The 20,147-nt window shown below is 41.9% G+C and overlaps 1 protein-coding gene across 5 annotated transcripts in view; it reads left to right on the top strand.

Moving 5' to 3' along the window:
* The first annotated feature begins 1,250 nt into the window (after nucleotides 1–1,250).
* LOC113014140 (uncharacterized) overlaps nucleotides 1,251–20,147 on the top strand; it is a 57,108-nt gene continuing 38,211 nt past the window's right edge. For 3 of the 5 annotated variants that reach the window (XM_080295938.1, XM_080295939.1, XM_080295937.1), the window contains exon 1: nucleotides 1,262–1,451. In XM_080295938.1, the coding sequence (XP_080152064.1) occupies nucleotides 1,428–1,451 (24 nt within the window). In that variant the 5' untranslated portion in view covers nucleotides 1,262–1,427. Of the gene's footprint in view, nucleotides 1,452–20,147 lie in introns of all 5 variants that reach the window. The other 2 variants (XM_080295940.1, XM_026155463.2) reach the window with 2 other exon arrangements.

The raw sequence follows: 20,147 nt of genomic DNA, 5'->3' as shown, positions 1-20,147 counted from the left end.
TTTTGTTAGTTAGATTTAAGTATGTTAGTCCAGTTTAGTTATTCTTTTCATGAAAGGGAAAGTTCCACAAATACACATGCCATAAAAAATAGCTGCTGTGGGAGATGTCAAAGGTCACTATAGCGTGGGATAGATGACAACTTACTCTTCATTTAGTTTATGTGGAGATTCACACACACAGATAAACAAGAAAGCTAGGCCTTCACTATGGTGGAAGGTAGAAATTATATGATACAAATTGATAAGCACGCATGTAGGAGTTAGATAAAGTATTACATCCAGCACCGTACTGTACTCTCATGTAGAGTAGAATAATAGGCACATAAGGATGCGTGCTTAAGAGTAGACATGTGACAGGATGCGAGTTTGTCTGTGAGGTTAGAAGGAGGGGGTACATCGCAGTTTCTGCATAACAACAAAGATAGGGAGCATGTGGTTTCAGATCAGCGTGTTATGACATTTGCAGCAGGCATAGGAGGTTGTTTTTGTAAGATTGTTATTGTTTTATGTTTATGCCAAAAAGTTGATTCTGTTCTGTTGTAGCATTTTCATTGGGAGAAACATTTCGTCACTCATCCAAATGACTTCTTCAGTAGCAGTTGACTGCAGGTTTCCCCAATCTTATAAACAGTACATTTGCATTATTACTGAAACTAGCACCACTGAGTGAACAAAGGGCCATTCCGGCATTCAGGAGGAAACGTGATTGACGTGTTTTGGGAAGAGTGAGGTCTTTAAGACTCAGCCAGAAAGTATATAAAGTAGTAGCTGAGGAACGAATCCTCAGATCTGCACAAGTCTCTGTACTGTGTTTGATCTCCCAATGCGCATTGGTAATAAAGGGATTTTGTATTGCAGTAAGGTGTGCCAGAATTAAAAGGATCGGGAGCAATCGAGAGAGGATCGCGACACTGCAAAAATACCTCCACAGCTTTCCAACCTTTTCATGTTCTACCTTTTTTTTTTTATGAACGGATATTTTCCTCGTTTATGTCACCTGCATAAAACAACACTGTGTTGCGTTTCACAGTACGTCGCCTTCTTCGTTTCATTACAGGAGAGACACATTATTTGAAATTCTTTATTTTCTTTGAGTACTAATAAATTCTCCAACAAAAAGCGGTAGAACGACAACAACACTCTCTCTCCATGCCCGCGTTTCACACACACAACTTCCTGCCGGTACGAACTGAGCGTCAGAGGAGGGAGGAGTCAGACCGCTGCTGCTTTAAAAAGCAATCTCCCGCCAGCTAAGCCCAGGTTAGAGCGAAACAATTCGCTCCGTGTGCTGGTGTTTGGACTGGAGCTGTATGCCGATGCCTTAGAAGACGACTTTTCCCCCCCTGTTTGTGTGGGGTTTTTTTTTTAAACATTTCCTGTCTGGAGAGAAGAGTTTTTAGTTGGTTTACAGCACCAGTAAACTGAACATGGAGTGCAGCTTTAAATGCCAGGTGGGTGCATTGATTGTTGTATCAATATCAGGGTATCGCGGCGATAACGGGCGTCGTGACCAGGCTTCTCTCGTGGCTGTCCTAACGTTTCTGGTAGTGATGAGGGAATTCCGGCTCTTTTTTGAGAACCGGCTTAATTGGCTCGATTCACTAAAAAGAGCCAGCTCTTTCGGCTCCGGAGCGGCTCTTCAGGTTGTTTTGTTGCTTTAATTAATTTATTATCAACAACAATATAAAATTATGCACAAATGAATTCGTAATGTAAAAAGATGTTGTTGTTTTTTTAAAAATGGTTTATTATATAAAATATTTTTATTATGTAAATAAAAATAAATGAACACCCAGATCTTTTAATTTAGGTAAAGTTTGGCATTTAGAAATACCAAGTGCCTCAGCTTTGAGGAGCTGATCCGGTTTCTTCTATCAGGAAGAAACCAGATCAGATTCTCTCAAAGGGGACTGATGTTGCCACAATGTAAGACCTGGATAAATGGAAGCCTTGTTCTCCTACCACAGGGGTGGGCAATTCCAGGCCCCGAGGGCCGGTGTCCTGCAGGTTTTAGATCTCACCTTGGGTCAACACACCTGAATCACATGATTAGTTCGTTACCAGGCCTCTGGAGAACTTCAGGACATTTGAGGAGCTAATTTAGCCATTTAAATCAGCTGTGTTGGTTCAAGGACGCATCTAAAACCTGCAGGGACACCGGCCCTCGAGATCTGGAGTTGCCCACCCCTGTCCTACCATCTCAGTGGGTCTGCACTTCTCTGGCAAAGGGGCTCATCAGTGTAGTATCTCACTTCCAGTACTACATCTGGTGAGGGATTCCTTCTGGTAGTGTCTATACTTGCAGAGAGAGAGATGACTGTGTTGATTTTGTCTCTTGGTGTCTCCTGCTCACGTTCTCTCTCACCTCCCTGCTCTGTTCCTGTGGTACTGCTGCTGCAAGTGTAACTACTGCCCCTCCTCCTCTACTCAGCCCCTTCCCCCTCTACTCAGCACAAACACAAGGCTTTTTGCACCCTTCCCCCTTCTGCTCAGCGTAAACACAAGGCTGGCTCACATGCGGCGAGAGAGAACACCCTCCCCCACTACTTCCAATAAGGAGCCGGCTCCCGTCGTTCACTTCAAAGATCCGTCCCTAAGAGCCGCTTCGTTCACGACCGACCCATCTCTAGTTCATGGTACAGATGTGTCTCTACCACGTGTTGCTTTTTTGTAGCAACAGCTGTGAAGGTATAAATAATCCACTTGAATACAAATACTACTTGAACTACAAATGAGTAGCTGACGCAGCTCTGGACACTTGGAGGCTAGATTAAGGCCATGTCCACACTAACACGTTTTTGTTTGAAAACATCTTTTTCTCTCAGTTTTGGCCTTCCGTCCACACTGAGATGGTGCTTTTGCAACTTTGTAGTCTTGTGTTACTCGCAGCAACAACTCCACCTTCTCATTTAAAAAAAAACAAAAAAAACAAAAACAAAAAAAAACAAAACTGTGCTTTTCCTCGACATTATGCTGCAAAGTTTCAAAGCACTGGAAAGTAAATAAACAGCAGACGGAAATGACGCAGAATCATCTTGCATTTCACGCATGCGCAGTGCAGGAACATAATGGTTTTCAGTTGTTTCAGTGTGGATGAACAACTCTTCGAAACGTTGGAAAATGATAATGTGGACGTGGAGGGTTTTTATTTTTTTTTATTTTTTTTTATTTATTTATTTTTTATAAATATAAAATGGTGTGAAGTCATTGTCTGTCTTTGATGGCCACCAACAGCAAATATAGATTCAAGGGTACTTTTTTTTTTTTTTAATTTTCTTACATATTTCTATACTTGTGCCCCTTGTAACAGTTTTCCATGTACCTTTGAATTAAATGTTTATATTAACTCTTTAGGCAACTCTCAAACACTAGGGGTGCTGCAGCTGCTAGAATAAAAAAATCGAAGTCTCCGAGGACCACTTTGAACCATTTACACACAGGTCATACAAGTGCATCTAAAAATACTACATAATGCTTTTCATGTTCCAGACAGTCATGTTCAGTTTTAGTTTTTTTTTTTTTTAATTTATTTTTATCTGTCATACTTGGCACAGGGTCAACATTGCAATGAGATGTGTTTGACGAGCAGAAGAAAAGTCAATCAGCAAATAGTAAAAAGTGTCAGGAGTGAGCAGCAGTACAAGATTTCAGAGTGTCAGTTAGTACAGTATTGGACAGAGTAAGGGTTTTTATTTTGGCAGAACAGCTTCCATACCAAACTGTAATGTTGTTAGTGCAACTATCTTATTTAACCAATCTCATGGACACAACTCAGTGCTGTGCGGCATGCAGGCATGGTCAAGATGACTTGCTGAAGTTCACACCGAGCATTACAATGGGAGGCTGAAGGAGACTGTCCAGAATGTTACATTGGCCCAAATAGCCAGCTGTTACAACCCAGGTTTTCAGAAGAGCATCTCTGAATATACAAGATGTTGAACCTTGAAGCAGATGGGTAGCAGAAGCAGAAGACCACATCAGGTGCCACTCCTCTCAGTTCACCAAAATTGGACAACAGAAGGTTGTGAACTCATTGCCTAGTCTAATGACTCTTGACTATGCTGCAACAGCTCAGCCTGCTGCTGGTGATTTAATGGGGTGGGGACATTTTCTTGGCATACTTCGGACTTATTAGTACCAACTCAGCATGATTTAACCACCACAGCCTACCTGAGTATTGCTGCTGTCCATGCAGGATAACACGCCATGTCACGAAGCTGAAATCATCTCAAGCTGATTTCTTGAACATGACAATGAGTTCCCTGTACTCAAATTGGCTCCACAGAGACTGGACCTGAATCAAACAGAGCTTATTTTCGATGTAGCAGGATTGGAGATTCCCATCCTCGATGTGCAGCCGATAAATCTGCAGTACCTGTGTGACGCTATCATGTAAATGTGGACCAAAATCTCTTAGGAATTTTTCCAGTACGTTATTGAATATATGGCATGACAATTTAAGGAAGCTCTGACAATTTCAGGAAGCTCTGTAAGCAAAAGGGCGTCCAGCCTAATACTAGAATGGTCTGGTTCAAAAAGTGACCAGTGAGTGAAAGTGGCTTAATGTCCTCTCCCCCGACCTCCCTCTTCACCACGACGGACCGGTGCAACCCATCTGTCGATTTCCGGCTCCCTTCTCTCATCACTCGCGAACAAGACCCCGAGATACTTGAACTCCTCCACTTGGGGCAGGAACTCATCCCCGACCCAGAGTGGGTACTCCACCGTTTTCCGGCTGAGAACCATGGCCTCAGATTTGGACGTGCTGATCCTCATTCCTGCTGCTTCACACTCTGCTGCGAACCATTCCAGTGCGAGCTGGAGGCCATCACCCGATGAAGCCAACAGAACCACATCATCCGCGAAAAGCAGAGACGAGATTCTGGGGCCACCGAAGTGAAAGCCCTCCGCCACTTGGCTGTGCCTAGAAAATTATGAACAGAATCGGTGACAAAGGGCAGCCCTGGCCGACCCCATCACCCACTGGGAACGAGTCCAACTTATTGACGGCAATGCGAACCAAACTCTTGCAACGGTTGTATAGGGATCGAATGGCCCGTTGCAATGAGCAAGACACACCTGTAGTTAGAACACACCCTCCGGTCCCCCTTCTTAAAGATGGAGACCACCACCCCGGTCTGCCAGTCCTGGGGTACTGCCCCTGATCTCCATGCAACATTGTGGAGGCGTGTCAACCAGGACAGCCCTACAACGTCCAGAGCCTTCATGAACTTGGGGCAGACCTCATCCACACCAGGGGCTCTGCCACGAAGGAGTTGTTTAACTGCCTCAGTGCCCTCGCCCCCGGAAATTGGCGAGTCATCCCCAGACTCTGCTTCCTCCTCGGAAGACGTAGCAGTGGGATTAAGGAGGTCCTCGAAGTATTCCACTGCTAGCATGATGGACAAGTTTTTGATGGGGCTCTTACACAAATGCAAAACAGAAGATGAAGCATCGCCAAATATGCTTCCAAACAACTTCCTTCCGTGCCAAAGACTAGAAAATATGATTAAGCATATCTTGCCTTTGGCTTCACCTGCACAACAGCGGTGCCATGGTAGGTTTCACCGACAGAATTAGTTTCCCCTGCATCGGGATCATGTGCTGGGTAAAAAAACAAAAAACAACTACATGTGAAATAATTAATTTTGTGTGTGTGTGTGTGTGTGTGTGTGTGTGTGTGTGTGTGTGTGTGTGTGTGTGTGTGTGTGTGTGTGTGTGTGTGTGTGTGTGTGTGTGTGTTTTTGCTACTTGTAATTTATTGCAGTTTACTTTTAATTGTTTACAAAAGGTTTGAGGTGCACTGCAATGGAATCTGAGTTTGTGTGTGGCTGGAGGATGTGTTTGTGTTGGGGGGGGGGAGAGAAGATTTTATTGTAAACACAAAGGAGGGCAAAAGAAGTTTGGGAACAGCTGCCTTAGATGGGCAGCTCTAGGTTAAGGAATAGGAAATTGTCAGCTGGGAGCTCTAGGGCAGATCAGACAGACTCAGCAACTGACGATTGCCCCGAAGAAAGGCCAAAGGTGGAAACCTTTCAAGGGCCCTTCAGGAAGCATGTTACCCATCATGTGGTTGAGAAGGTGGCAAGGTGCAGCAGTGGAACAGAGGTTCCTTAGGGAAAAACTGTCTGGCAGTAGAGCTGTCGGATCACTAAGTAGATGGGATTCTAATTTAGGAAAAAAAACATTTCTGAAAGAACAGGTAAGATAAAAGTCATCTCTGAAGGAGCTGGAGATAACTGCAGGAACAGCCTTGAGAACAGGGGAATATCTGCTCACGGATGTGCATCTGTACAGTTGATCTCTATATATGTGACCTTCCCCAAGGGATACTTCAGCTAATCAGTGATGGATATTTGCATCCTCCGTCTGTCTCCTTTGAGTGAAGCATTATGGCGGTAATGCTATGTTTAAATATTGATTGAAAAAGAAGGGAGACCATAGAAGAGTTTACCATAAAGACAAATAAGTGAAAACCCAACAGTGATCAAAGAAATGTACAAGAAGAAAAGGCTGTATTTGGATTTTTTTTTTTTTTTTTTTTTTTTTTTTTCCCCTTACCTTGCGGTTTTAACCCAATACAAGGTTCTTTATTTTTCCCCCTGCTGAAGAGAAGACCTACATCATAAAGTACCAAAGACGGGAGCATGTCGACGCAAGTCTGCATAGCACCTTCAGACTACCATGTCCATCAAATTCAGGAGCAGAAAGACCTCAGCTACCACAGAACCAATGTCAGGAACGTGAACCGGCAGACACTTCGGCTGGCACAGGAAGACCATTTTTCTCTTGTTGACTTTATAGTATTTTTTTCACCCAGAATAGGCACAAGAGCCAGAAAGAAACTGCCAACTTTGGTACAGAAGACATAGCAATTGACCTGGATGATGGTCGATTTAAAAGACACATGGTAACTTAACTTGGTAGATTGAATCAGGAACAGATTGGAGAGAGGGGCCACCAGGCTGAGGTTAGGTGTCCCGATTCTTTGATGTTGGGCTGAGAACAACAGCGCTGCCCCCCCCCCCCAAAAAAAAGCGTCAGACAGCGCTGTAAACAACGGTAGACTGGTGGGTAATAAGCAAGCAAATATTACAGAAAAGAGATTTTTCATGGCGAATTTTTCTTGACGTACACTGAGAGAGAGCTGTGCATGAAGTGTGATTTATTGTTGTTATTATTGTTATTATATATTTTTTTTTTATCGTGGTGGAGGCAAAACTGCAAAAGTAAGGGGGAATTCATGACAATGTTTATGTGAAGCATAGTTTGGATCTTCTCTTGCGGCTGGTTCAGTCAATTTTGGTTGGAGAATGATGAGCTCGCGGCCCATGTTGCGGCCCGCATAATGACGTGAAATATTTTTTAAAATTACTATTTAAAAAAAAAAAAAAAAAAATTAAATAGTATGAAGGCAATAGGCAGAGTGTTACAGGCATGGCCCTAAAGAATGTAGCCTCATGGGCAGTGTAGTCCGTGCTGCAGGGACAATGGACTGCCATACCCGTTATGTGTCTGTGAGCGCGAGGAAGGGAGAAAAAGGAGAGTCAAAAAGTACAAGTTGTCATCAAGAAAAAGCAGGAGATGGAAGCATGTAAATCTAATAATAACCACTGCAGCCAAAAAGAGTGCCTGACGAGCCCAGCTTTAAGTAAGCTATGACCCAGACAACAAAGTAAAGCTAGTTTTCGGCTACGAGCCCGACACAGACTCCGATGTATTAGCCAGAGGTCCCTTTACTACAGTTCGGAGCCACGGACCTGTTTTATATACGCGCGGAATAGTTTCCTATACGAGATCGCTGCAAAAAGTGCAGCCTTACCTAATGTCCACCCTACTGTTACCAATTTTATATTAAGATTTAAAAATCTAGTTGGTTTTGGTATGGCGAGTAACATTCAGTTATAGTAATGAATCAAACAGCAATAACGCATTCATGTAGTTGTGAAAAGTATGATAATATATTAAATAATCCAAAGTTCAGAATACGTTACTCTCATTGAGTAACGTAACTGAATACGTTACGAAATACATTTTGGGGCATGTATTCTGCAATCTGTATTGGAATACATTTAAAAGTAACCTTCCCAACACTGTTCAGGAGAATACTGTGGCAGCCTCATGTGCCTTATCAGTGGGTATAAATGAAATTGTCTTTGACAAGGTTACAGTCTGCAAGCAGTTAGCTGTAGCCATTTTCCTGAAAAAGAATTACCCTAATTTGGTGTTACACAAGATAATATATTCTAATATAAGCAATTGTGCTTCTAATTGGTCAAAACGGGGGAGAGGCTATGGTTTGGACTTGACTCACAGGCTCCCCCCCCCCCTTTTTTTTTTTTTTTTTTTTTTTTTTGGGCAAAGTCATAAATTGCAAAACCTTCAGAGAGGTGCAACTGTCACGGGGATATGCATACCCACTCTGGGCTTCATCACTGCTTACCATGTTGCAGGCAAAATCACAACAAAACAGATGAAGTAAGATTTATAGTAATGCTCGACCTCAAACACAAATGCCACAACAAATGAGGACATCGAGGCAATGGTATAGCAGGTGTTTGGTTTATGGCTTTTTCTCAGACTTGGGGACCACGGTGTTCTATTTTGTGTAGCCATTTCCGTTGTTGCTGCATTTCAAAAATGGTGTTTTGATTTTCGTAACTCATCATGCGATTGCCACTGACAAGCCAATTGGTGACATGCAGTCTGACATTATTTTTGGATTGCTTGGAGCCCCAACTAAGTGGGAAAACAAAGTTCCTGGTACTAGGGCTGGGCCATATTATAGTGTTCATGGGAATACCGGTATAATGTTAGGCAATGATAAAAAAAAAAGAAAAAAGAAATTGCGATAGAATATGGGTAAAACACGCATGCGCAGTGCCTTGGTTTTAGTATGCATATGGCGGAAAAAGTATAGCGGCGACAGAGAATGAGAAGGGCGGAAGCGGATCGTTGAATGAAACGGATGAACCAGAATTGTTTTTTAAAAACATGCAACTTCAGTGATGTGGAACTGGTTTGGTTTTTGTCTGTCAGATAGCCACAAAAGCACTTTATGTGGTGCACGGCACTCTGTCAAGATTTGTCAAAAAATGTTTTAGTACGACTTTGGTAAGCTACGAAGCCGCACCGCTTAATAGACTGTCAGAGCATTACGGCTCCCGTAGTCAGGAGCCTTGCGGAGTACTGTACTTCAACATAATATTACCGTATTGTAGAGATGGCACAATACCACTTTTTTATGTCCGATACAATATCATAAATTTGGATATCGGCTGATACCGATATGAATCCGATATAGTGTGGTTTTTTTTTTTTTTTTTTTTTTTTTTTTTAAATATCTTGCTGCATTTTGTATAAGTTCATACTCAAGTTTTAAAAAAACAAACAAACACTAAAGCTATTCTGTTATACCTGTATGCAAAAAAAAATACACTGCACCCAAAATATTTCATAGTTCAGCAATACTGATCAATCTAATAAACTTAAACCTACTCCATCCTCCCTATTCTGGTATTTTAAAGAGTAAGCAACCTAACTAATAGGGTTGCAAACGCCCAGCTAAAAATAAAAATAGGGAACCACCCCACCTCATGATGCTTAATCGATGTAATCAACTTTAATTTGATGCAGTGTGGGGGGGAAAAAAACAACTATTTTTCAAGAATAATTAAATAGATTTAACATCTTTCTTCAACAGAATTGCAGACTGCACAGATGGTACCTTCCCAAAGGAAAAAGTACTATAGCTTACTAGGGTATATTAGACTTAATAGCTACTATATACAGTAATGGACTTCTATACATTTTACATCAGATTAAAACTTTGGGTGTAAGATTCAGATAATTATTTATTAAAAGCTAGACATTTTTAAATGAGAATAAGAAAGAAAAGTATGTCTTTGTGCCCCCTTTTCCCCCGTTCATGCCCTATCGGCCCCCAGGCTAAACTTTGCTAGATCCGCCCCTGCACAGTTACCAGCTGTCAGCTACGTAGAAAAAGATCCTGATGTAGAAAGTAATATTAAATAAATTCTAACATCAGCTTATCAAGCTTAAACGTGCTGCTGTTGTTCAGCCGCTGATTTCCTCTTTCTGGCGCGAAGTGGGCGATAAACAAACAAGAGAGACGGACTCGCGACAGAAAAGCCGATCAGCTGATCATTAATCAGTTTCAAGTTTGAAGTAGCAGCAGGAGAGGGAGGGGGAGAGAGGCAGTCACTCCATATATCGGTTGTTAAGCTTAGCGCTGGAGTGCTTTACAAACATTCAGAGATGAACTTACACACTTGCTTTACTTCTCTCTGGGATAACTTTCTCGGAGATGAAATGCCGGTTTGGTAGCGAGGCTACAAATACTCAACCAGACGCCAACAGATCTCGCACGCCACAGCTGCTCTATCACGTGATGCATACTGCTCCGACGTGTTACGGTTATGAGCTGAGTTATGACATGTCCAAGTTTTGTGAGGTGCTTTTTTTTTTTTTTTTTTTGATATTTATTGGATCGTATTACATTTTTTTTATTTCTCTCCGATATCCGATCCAGTAATTTAGGTCAGTGTCAGATCGGTCCATCTACCGTGTTGTACGTTTATAAGGACCCTAAAATGGCACCTGCTAAGAGACATATGAAGTGGATTTCAAACTCTATCAGTCACACAGTAGAACATGGGAATAGAGCAGCTGCGAGAGAATTCAGCATTAATGAGTCAATGGTACAGAAGTGGAGGAAGCAAGAAGAATGAGTTGAGTAAAGTTCGCCTTATCTAACTGTTTGGTTTCGCCTTATAATCCGGTGCACATTATGGCCCAATAAATATGGTAACTTATCTTTCTTGTAGAAATGTGCTCCAAATAAAAAAAAACAAAAAACCTTTGTGTTGACATTTTGTCCCGCATCAGTTATATCGTTATCGCAAATTTTCTAATATATATCGTGACAAATATTTTTGGCCATATTGTCCTGCCCTACCTGGTACCAGGTACTACCACCTGGTGGAGAACACTAAAAACTTACTCGAGCCATGCTGAGCTAGTGGAAAAGGGCTATATGTACAGATATTCAGTGATACTTTTAGCATCCCCATGGGACTTGTTGCCACTGGCTCCAGCACCTTTTGGTGCTAGGCTCAGTTGTCTGCTCAACCTCCTGCTGATATCTAACTTATCACCATCTTGGATAAGTTCAGGGATTGTTGGGTCATTGGGAGTTTAATGGCTGGGTTCTTGGAGGTGTAGAGGGCAAATCTTTGACGAGGACCTGTCTAAACTTAAGAAACAACGTTTTCCGTCTTCACTTGCTGTTTGCTGTTTGTCAGAAAGCTGGTGATCAAGTGACAGATGGCAGTAGAAAATGTCCCGAATTCTTTGATGTTGGGCTGAGAACAAACAACCACTACTCAGAGCAGGTCCAGTTAACCAACAATTATTTATTAGCATACATGTATGGGAGATTTACACAATGGCACCTTCCGTGTTGATCTCAAAGAAAAGCACTTCAACCTATTGTTTTATATGTCAGCGTTCACCCTCTTCATGCGTAAGCAGATAACATAACATGCGTCAGTTACAGTTAGATACAGTTCCTTTTTTGGTAATTTTCTATAACAAGCTATCAACTGCCTTTCATACCAGGTTTTTCCTGTTGTTCTCACTACGAGGCCCAGGATCATATGGCGGCACACATCCTGAGTACATCCTGTTCTGACTGTGCAGGCACGTAGCCAGTTACAAGAAAAATACTTCTTCTAAGGCCCTATGCTTTGCACATTCATTAGCTTCTAGATTAATATGTCACAAATTAAAAGCCCTGCCACATAATAATATATTTTCCACAAAAACTTCAGTTAGGAGAGTTCGGTGGAGAGAATTCAAAGGATGATGGATATGTTTAGAGCTGTTTGATATAACGATATATATTGGATGATGTAGAGCTGGGCGATATAACGATATGTATTGCGATATAACGTTTTCTCGATAGAAAAATTAAACTATTGCGATAGACCTCGCCGCTCTTGCGCGCGCGCACACACACACACACACACACACACACACACACACACACACACACACACACACACACACACACACACACACACACACACACCCAAAAAATAAATTTAGAAAAAAAAAAAAAAAAAAAAAAACCCCAACACCTCAGGACCCATACACATAACAAGCATAACCCCCAAAAAACAACAACAACCACAACTCCCCCCCCCCCCCTCCCCCCGCCCCGTAACCAAACAGACAAACAAAAACAAAACAAAAACAGAGAAAACAAATAACAGAGAAAGGACCAAGCAAAACAAAAGGAAAAACAAATAGATAAGGTATAAATAAGATTTTAAAAAAAAAAACATTATAATGTAGCTTCGCTCAGTTCACTGCAGACTCAGGAAGTAAAGTAATAGTGTCGACCAGCAAGAGAAATGATTTCCAGATTTTATTAAATTCCCTAATAGAACCTTTTAGAGAGAATCTAAGTTTTTCCAGCTTTAAGTTAAAGAGTACATCTCTCACCCAATGGTCATGAGTTGGGGGGTGGGGAAGCTTCCACTTCAACAGAATAAGCCTCCGGGCCAGTAAAGTGGTAAAGGCTAGGGCCTGTTTGAGGGGACCAGATAAGTTCAAGTCAGGAGGAATGCCAAAAATTGCAGAGAGTGGGTTAGGAAGGACAGTCTGGCCATATGCTTGGCTAAGTGTGTCGAATATATTCCTCCAAAATGCACTCAGTTTCGAACATGACCAAAACATGTGGACATGGTTGGCAGGCGATAGTCCACATCTGCTACAGGCATCACTGATGGTTGGATAGATTTTAGATAATTTTGCGTTTGTATAGTGTACTTTATAAGACCACCTTACACTGAATCAAAGCATGACGAGCACAAATTGAAGACGAGTGAATCAATTTCAAAGCACGATCCCACTGCTGTTCTGGCAGGGTTGTCTGAAGCTCTTCCTCCCATCTCAGCTTAATATGAGAAATGGATTTGGGGACCAAAGCATCTAGTATTTTATACAAGGCTGATATCAGTCTGTTTTGATGAGGGTTCATCTGCAGGATGATATCCAGATTTGTTTCTGGAGGCCGATTGGGAAAGTGAGGGAACTGCGTTTTTACAAAATTTCTAGCCTGAAGATAGCGAAAAAAGTTGGAGTTAGGCAGGTCGTATTTGGACGATAGGTCAGCAAAAGATAGAAAGGTGTCCTGACTATACAAGTCCTTAACAGTCCTAAGTCCGTTATCTTTCCAACTACTAAAGGCCGCATCAGTGTTTGAAGGTGCAAAATTAAAATTTTTTGATAAAGGTGTTAGCAAAGACGGTCCAAGTAGCCCGAAGTATTTTCTGAACTGTCGCCAAATAGTTACTGTTTCCTTAGCTATTAGATTATCCCCAACAAGGGTTGGAGAAAAAGGGAGTGGTGAGCTGAGTATTGATGATAATGAGTAACAGCTAGATGCAGTTTCCATTTGTACCCAGGCTGTTACAGGGGGGTCGTTATGAACCCATTGTAAAAGTTTTTGTATGTTAGCTGCCCAATAGTAGTGTCTAAAATTGGGCAAACCAAGACCACCATCACTTTTAGAGGACTGAAGAATAGACTTGCAAATTCTAGCTTGTTTCCCTCCCCATATGAAATGTAACAGAATCTTTTCTAACTTGTCAAAAAATGCCTTGGTAAGAAAAATCGGGACATGTTGAAAAAGATACAAGAATTTTGGGAGGACACTCATCTTTATCAGGTTAACTCTCCCTGCCACTGACAATGGTAGAGAAGTCCAACGGTCACAATCTTTCCCAACATTTTCTAGTAGGGATAGAAAATTCTCCTTCATCATTTTATGTATAGAAGAGGAAATAAAAACCCCCAAATATCTAAATCCGGTTTCTGTCCACTTAAAAGGCACTATTGAGTGGGGAAGAGCTCTGGCCAGGGAATTAAGGGGTTGCAACTCACTTTTTTGATAATTGACCTTATATCCTGACAGTGTACCATATTGGTCCAGTATGTCAAAAAGCACCGGGAATGAGTTTAGAGGGTCAGAAATGTACAGGAGCAAGTCATCTGCATAAAGGGAGAGTTTGTGAGTCACACCGAACCTTGTAATGCCTTTAAATCTATCCTCTGAACGCAGCCATATTGCAAGAGGCTCGATAGCAATGGCGAATAGGAGGGGTGAGAGAGGGCACCCTTGCCTAGTGCCCCTCTCAAGTGGAAAAGGCAAAGACAAGTTGTTGTTAGTACGAATACAGGTGGATGGCGAGGAATATAGTAGCTTAACCCAGAGAATAAAGTCAGCCCCCAAGCCAAACCTATCCATCACCTCATAGAGGAAGCTCCACTCGACGCGGTCGAAAGCTTTCTCCGCGTCAAGAGATACCACAACCTCTGGAATTGAGTTGCACGATGTATGGATAATATTCAAGAGGCGTCTTGAATTGTCATATGAGTGCCTGCCGGCCATAAACCCCGTCTGGTCAAAGGCGATAATTTGTGACAGAACACGTTGTAGCCTAAGTGCGAGGATTTTAGATAGTATTTTAAAATCAATATTTAAAAGAGAAATTGGTCTGTAACTACTGCACAACAAAGGATCCTTATCCTTTTTCAAGATTAAACAAATAGTAGCTTCGGACAAAGTCTTGGGTAATTGACATTTTGAAAAGGCTTCATTATACATATCTTTCAACAACGGTGCCATAAGATCAGAATTGACTTTATAGTATTCTGCAGAGTAACCGTCAGGGCCCGGCGATTTACCTGTGTTTAAGGATTTAATGGCTTCTTGTACCTCTACTACAGTGATAGGTCCCCCTAATCCTTTCGTCAGATCTCTATCTATTCTTGGAAAATGTATATTTTGGAGAGTTTCTTCTGATAGAGGGGGAGAACTTGAAGTGTACAGATTGGAATAGAAACTTACAAATACTTCAATTCCCTCTGGGTCCGATATTATGTCACCAGCAGCAGACTTGACCTTTGGGATTAGCTTAGAGGTTGCTTCGGCACGGGCTTGATAAGCCAGAAGTTTCCCTGCCTTGTCGCCAGATTCAAAAAAGCGTTGCTTAGTCTTAATTAATTGAACCATAGCTGTTGCGGTGGTGGTTAAATTGAGACTGGCTTGAACTTTCACACGTTCTGTATAGAGGTTAGGATCTGGGTTTGATGCATATCTGCCATCTAGATCTTTGATCTTATTCAATAAACTGGACGTGTAAGTTAACTCTTTCTTCTTTAAATTTGACACAAATCCTATAAGCTGGCCTCTCATGTAGGCTTTCGACGTTTCCCATAATACACCTCTTGACACTTCAGTAGAATCGTTCAACTCAAGGAAAAGTGAGAACTGTGATCTCAAAAAATGTGTGTAGTCATCCCTTATCAACAGGCTAGAATTAAATCTCCAATGTTTAATGGGTCGAGACGGGGTCGCTAATACCACATCAAAAGAAACTGGTGAATGATCTGAAATGGCAATAGCATGATACTGACAATGGCTAATTTTACAGAGAAACCTAATATCAACAAGAAAAAAGTCTATACGTGTATATGTACGGTGGGGATGAGAGAAAAAGGAAAATGCCTTAGTAGTGGGATTCGCATGTCGCCATGGATCCACAATCCCCAGCTGAGTTTTGAAAAATTCTAGGGTTTTAGCAGATTTATTCAGGGAACAGGCCTTAGTTGACGATCTATCCAGCAGAGTGTCCTGAACCAAGTTAAAATCACCTCCAATAATAAGATGATAGTTTTCCAGATTTGGAAGTGAAGAGAAAAGTTTAGCTATAAAAGAGTCGTCATCCCAGTTCGGCCCGTACACGCTAGCCAGTATCACAAGTGAGCCCTGCAAGTTTCCTGACACAAATGTGAAACGGCCATCTGGATCAGCAATAACTTTATGTTGCTCAAACAGAATATTATTACGAATAAGTATGGCTGTCCTTCTGGCCTTGGCGTTAAATTTGGAATGATATATATTGCCGATCCAGTTTCTCTTGAGTCGCCTCACTTCTCTGTTGCAGAGATGTGTCTCTTGAAGAAAAAACACATCTCCTTTAAGCTGCTGTAAATGCGCCATAACTTTTGTTAACTTTGGTTGCATTCCCCACCCCTCTCACATTCCAGGAGACAATTCTAAGACCATTGATTGTGCTCGACATACCTTACTATATTTAGACAGGTCTTTGGTTTGACAAGTTGACCGTGGCCAGGGGAAAGCTGGTGTCTGTATTTGAGGTAGTAGACTGTGAACAGAACAGGGGAAAAAAAAAAAAAAAACAGAAAGAAAAATAACAACAACAGAAAAAACATAAAACAAGGCAATACATACATGCAGATCGAACAACATAAATTGGACCTGGATACCCCCGAAAACAAAACTTGCAAGTGTCCATTGCACAGCAGGGTGTAAACATTCCCATGTGAAGACTTCGCCATCACAACTCTTATCAAATGGCTTGCTTCCCTGTGGCGGCAAGGTCTCACTATGAAAATATGCCTTGTCAATATTCTGCTAGAAAAAATTGAGGAACTAGGATGTATCTTACTATACAAAAACGGACAGAAGAAAAGCACAAAAAAGGCAGGCTGGGGTATTGTTGTCCCCCATTTGTACATGGCAGGAATCAAACTGTAGGAGAGGCAATAATAATGAAAAAATGTGTGTTTATATAAAGTAAAACAGTATATACATATATGTATACGTAGCAGACTAGCGTGCCAACAGTGATATTAGAACAAAATATAAACAGGGGTATTATAAAGGAAAATGAGAGAAAAACAGAAAAAACAATGAGGTTAGAATTACTCAAACCATGCTGTCCTCTAGGTACCAAACATCAAACTAAAATGTCATGAGCCCTTCTATGGAAGTGGCAGGATCCAACCATGACCCTCAGATCAGGTTTCCAGAATGTTAGAACTCAGGGGACGGTGTAAGGCGATATAGCTCCGAGCGTCGCCTGGTGACGCCAGTCGCTTCCGGTTCCCTTCGTCAGTCATAACGAACAGTTTGGCCAGGTAGCGAAGCTGAGGCTTGAGTCCAAGATTGTACAACTCCTTCATAACGCCGCGGTAAGCGGACCGTTGTTCCAGCACCTCAGGGCAATAGTCCTCGACAATATGGATGGGGGTGTCCTTATATTTCAGTTTACCCCGCATTTCCCGAGCTTTGCGCACAACGAGCTCACGGGTCTGGTAGCTATGGAAACAGACAACAACCGCTCGGGGTTTCGCGTTGGGGCCTGGTCTTGCCACCAGTGCCCGGTGGGCTCGATCCAACTCCGGGGCCGTTTTCAAAACGTCCACTCCAAATATGTCCACAAGCACCTGAGAAAAGAACACAGTCGGCCTGGGCCATTCAATATTTTCAGGGACCCCCAAGAGGCGAATATTGTTGCGGCGGCTCCTGCTTTCAACGTCGATTAGCCTAGCTCTCAGCTTCTCGTTATCCTCCGCCACCACCGCTAACTTAGCCACCACGTTCTGGAGCTCCGCGCTCGTAGTTGTGGCCATAGTTTCCAAGGCTGTAATCCGTTGGTCATGGTTGTTGAGAGTCGTTTGGATGCTGTCCAGCTTGTTTTCAAGTCGCTGAACGGATGTCTTGAATTCTGCCGAAAGCGAGGCTTTATGCTCGTCCAGCGTGGTCTTTAGCATAGCCATGATGGCTTCATTAGCCGCACCGAGCTCATCTCTTTTTTGCTCCTGGTTCCTGGTGTTTCTACTGGTCATCTTGGCAGATTATGACACCAGACACACAATACCACCAATACAACTCCACACTTTGTTGCGGGTAGTGAGAAATGATCAAGTAGTTGTGATAAAAGTAGAAGCCCTGCGAAGAGCGACTATTTTGACATGCCGTCTACCGGAAGTCCTCGCGTCTTCAATGTGAATCTTAAACAAATGTATAGGACTGGGTTGTTGTATTTATTATCGGGCTGGTCTAAAACAGCCCCTTTGTTAAGATTGAATTAGGTGATTGTTGTCAGGATAAGGAATGTTATTTTACTGTCACTGTGTTATCATTCACGTGTACTGTCATTATTTCATCATTACTTCATTAGTCTGCATCACTTATCATCAGTTTATCATCAATATTATCATGTATCATTTATCATTTAGTAAATCTGCTAACGGTGTGGTTACTGAATACTCTTGTATTAACACGCAGAATAAAACACATTCTAGAAAGCACCAGCATGGCTGTAGGTCCAGGCAGTCCGCAGTCGGATAAGGACACCGAACTTTCGTTGGCCTGGACCTACAATCTCACAAAACTGCACACTCGTCTACACAATTGGTTATGTTCCCAGATACCGATGATGGAAAACATCTGGTTTCAAGCCTGGGAAAGGGTTGTTGTTCTGAGAAGAGTTCCAGGAATTGTCCTGACGTCATAATGACTATAAAGCTTTCTGTAACGGGCAGAGAGACGAAGACTGGCTTCCCACACTGTACAGAGTGTGTGTGTTTAATAAATCACTTTTTTGACACCTCCTAGGACTCTGTCTGCGCTTATTTTTCCTTCCAAATGAAAAGAACCTTACATTGTGGAACTGTAGATGGTATCATATTGCTAGCATGCCCTGTGTTAGTACAGCAGAAAATGGTTATAGAATAGAAGCAGCATCACAGGAAAGTGTGCAGAAAGGCAGCATTAACTGCCGTCTGACACATCTTGATAAGTATAGGCAAAAGCAGAACTACGTAAGGAGCTTGACACGCTTAAAGACCCCACGTATAACCACCCACGCTCATAGAGAATGAGGATGTGCGCAAAGAAAGGGAGACAGAGATGATGGGCAGAACCATAAAAGGAGAGGTGAATCGATGTGTAAGACTGTAAAAGGAAAAGATAAGAATGTTAAATGAGGAACGAGATGTTTTGATCGAAACCGTCCTGAATAACAGGAAAAGTAGGCGCTGAATGAGAAACCAAAAAAAAGTATAAATGTAACAGACTGAGGAAGTGCCTTTCAGATCTGCTGGAGACTTGTGGAAAAATGACAGTGCGCCTTATGGTTCTGGTCATGCTTAGTGACCTCAAACCGATTTTATGTGGTACACAGCGCTCAAAAATCTGTCAGATATTTTAGTACGGCTTTGGTAAGCTACGAAGCCGCACTGCTTGATGGATTGTCAAAGCATTACAGCTTCCGTAGTCAGGAGCCGCGAAGTAATCGGGGTCCAAACTCGGCTTCAGGTCCTAAAGTCAAACGAACACTGGCATCGCTGAGCGTTAAAAAATGTCTAAATGCCTTCGTCTTTAATAAAATGATCAGTGTTGCTGCTTTACCAGGTGTAACAATTAAGTTTAACATCCAGGCATCCATGAAAACAGAATTTATTAATTTTTACGGAGTTAGAAGTTAGCAGGAAGTTAGCTCGCTAGTTTCTACTAAATATGACATACCATGTTCTGAGTGAGGGATTTCAGAATAAATTAAAACGTACAGCTCTGCTATCTCTCCCAACATAAATGAAGACGGGAAACAAACAGCAGTGACGTTTGTGGGGTTACTGAAGTTGGGATAACTAGTATATAATGATGTGCTATGTTATCGCTAGCGACACAGCTATGTTAGCATAACATAAACGCAGTGAAGCTGGAGGATGAATGCTAACTTTTTTTCCACACGATAAATGTTTATGTGAGGGTTCCTATCTATCGTCGATCATTTTTACAAGGGCGATTTATTTATTCTTTTTATATTTGCCCATGAGTAAGTTTGCTAATAATGTTGTTTGAAGCTAACCGAAGCAACCATCACAAATTAATAATAGCACTGTTTTAACGGCACCCTCCTTCAGCTGTGAGCAAACGCACCCTCCTCAGAGGGCGCACAAATGCAGCAGCGATTCATTTACTCAAACTCATAACAGAAAGAAAGGCAGGAGCCTATGGCCACAAAAAAACAAAAACATTTTATTTTAATAAAAAACCACAATGGTGGTGAGGGAAACAAAGAGAAACTGGCTTCTTTTTCTACTATAACCGTGTTTACAGACCATTCCAGTGTTTCTGTCTTACAAACTTGACCAAACAACAAATACAAAATTAAACAAAAAGTAACTTCAAAATCAAATCTCTCTTCCAGCGAAAATAAAATAAAGTCTCCAATGTAAAGTTA

The sequence above is a fragment of the Astatotilapia calliptera genome, chromosome 22 (assembly GCF_964374335.1).
Source record: "Astatotilapia calliptera chromosome 22, fAstCal68.1, whole genome shotgun sequence".
Taxonomy (NCBI): Eukaryota; Metazoa; Chordata; class Actinopteri; order Cichliformes; family Cichlidae; genus Astatotilapia; species Astatotilapia calliptera.
The sequence above is the reverse complement of the archived record's forward strand: the minus strand, read 5'-3'. Positions and strand labels throughout refer to the sequence as shown.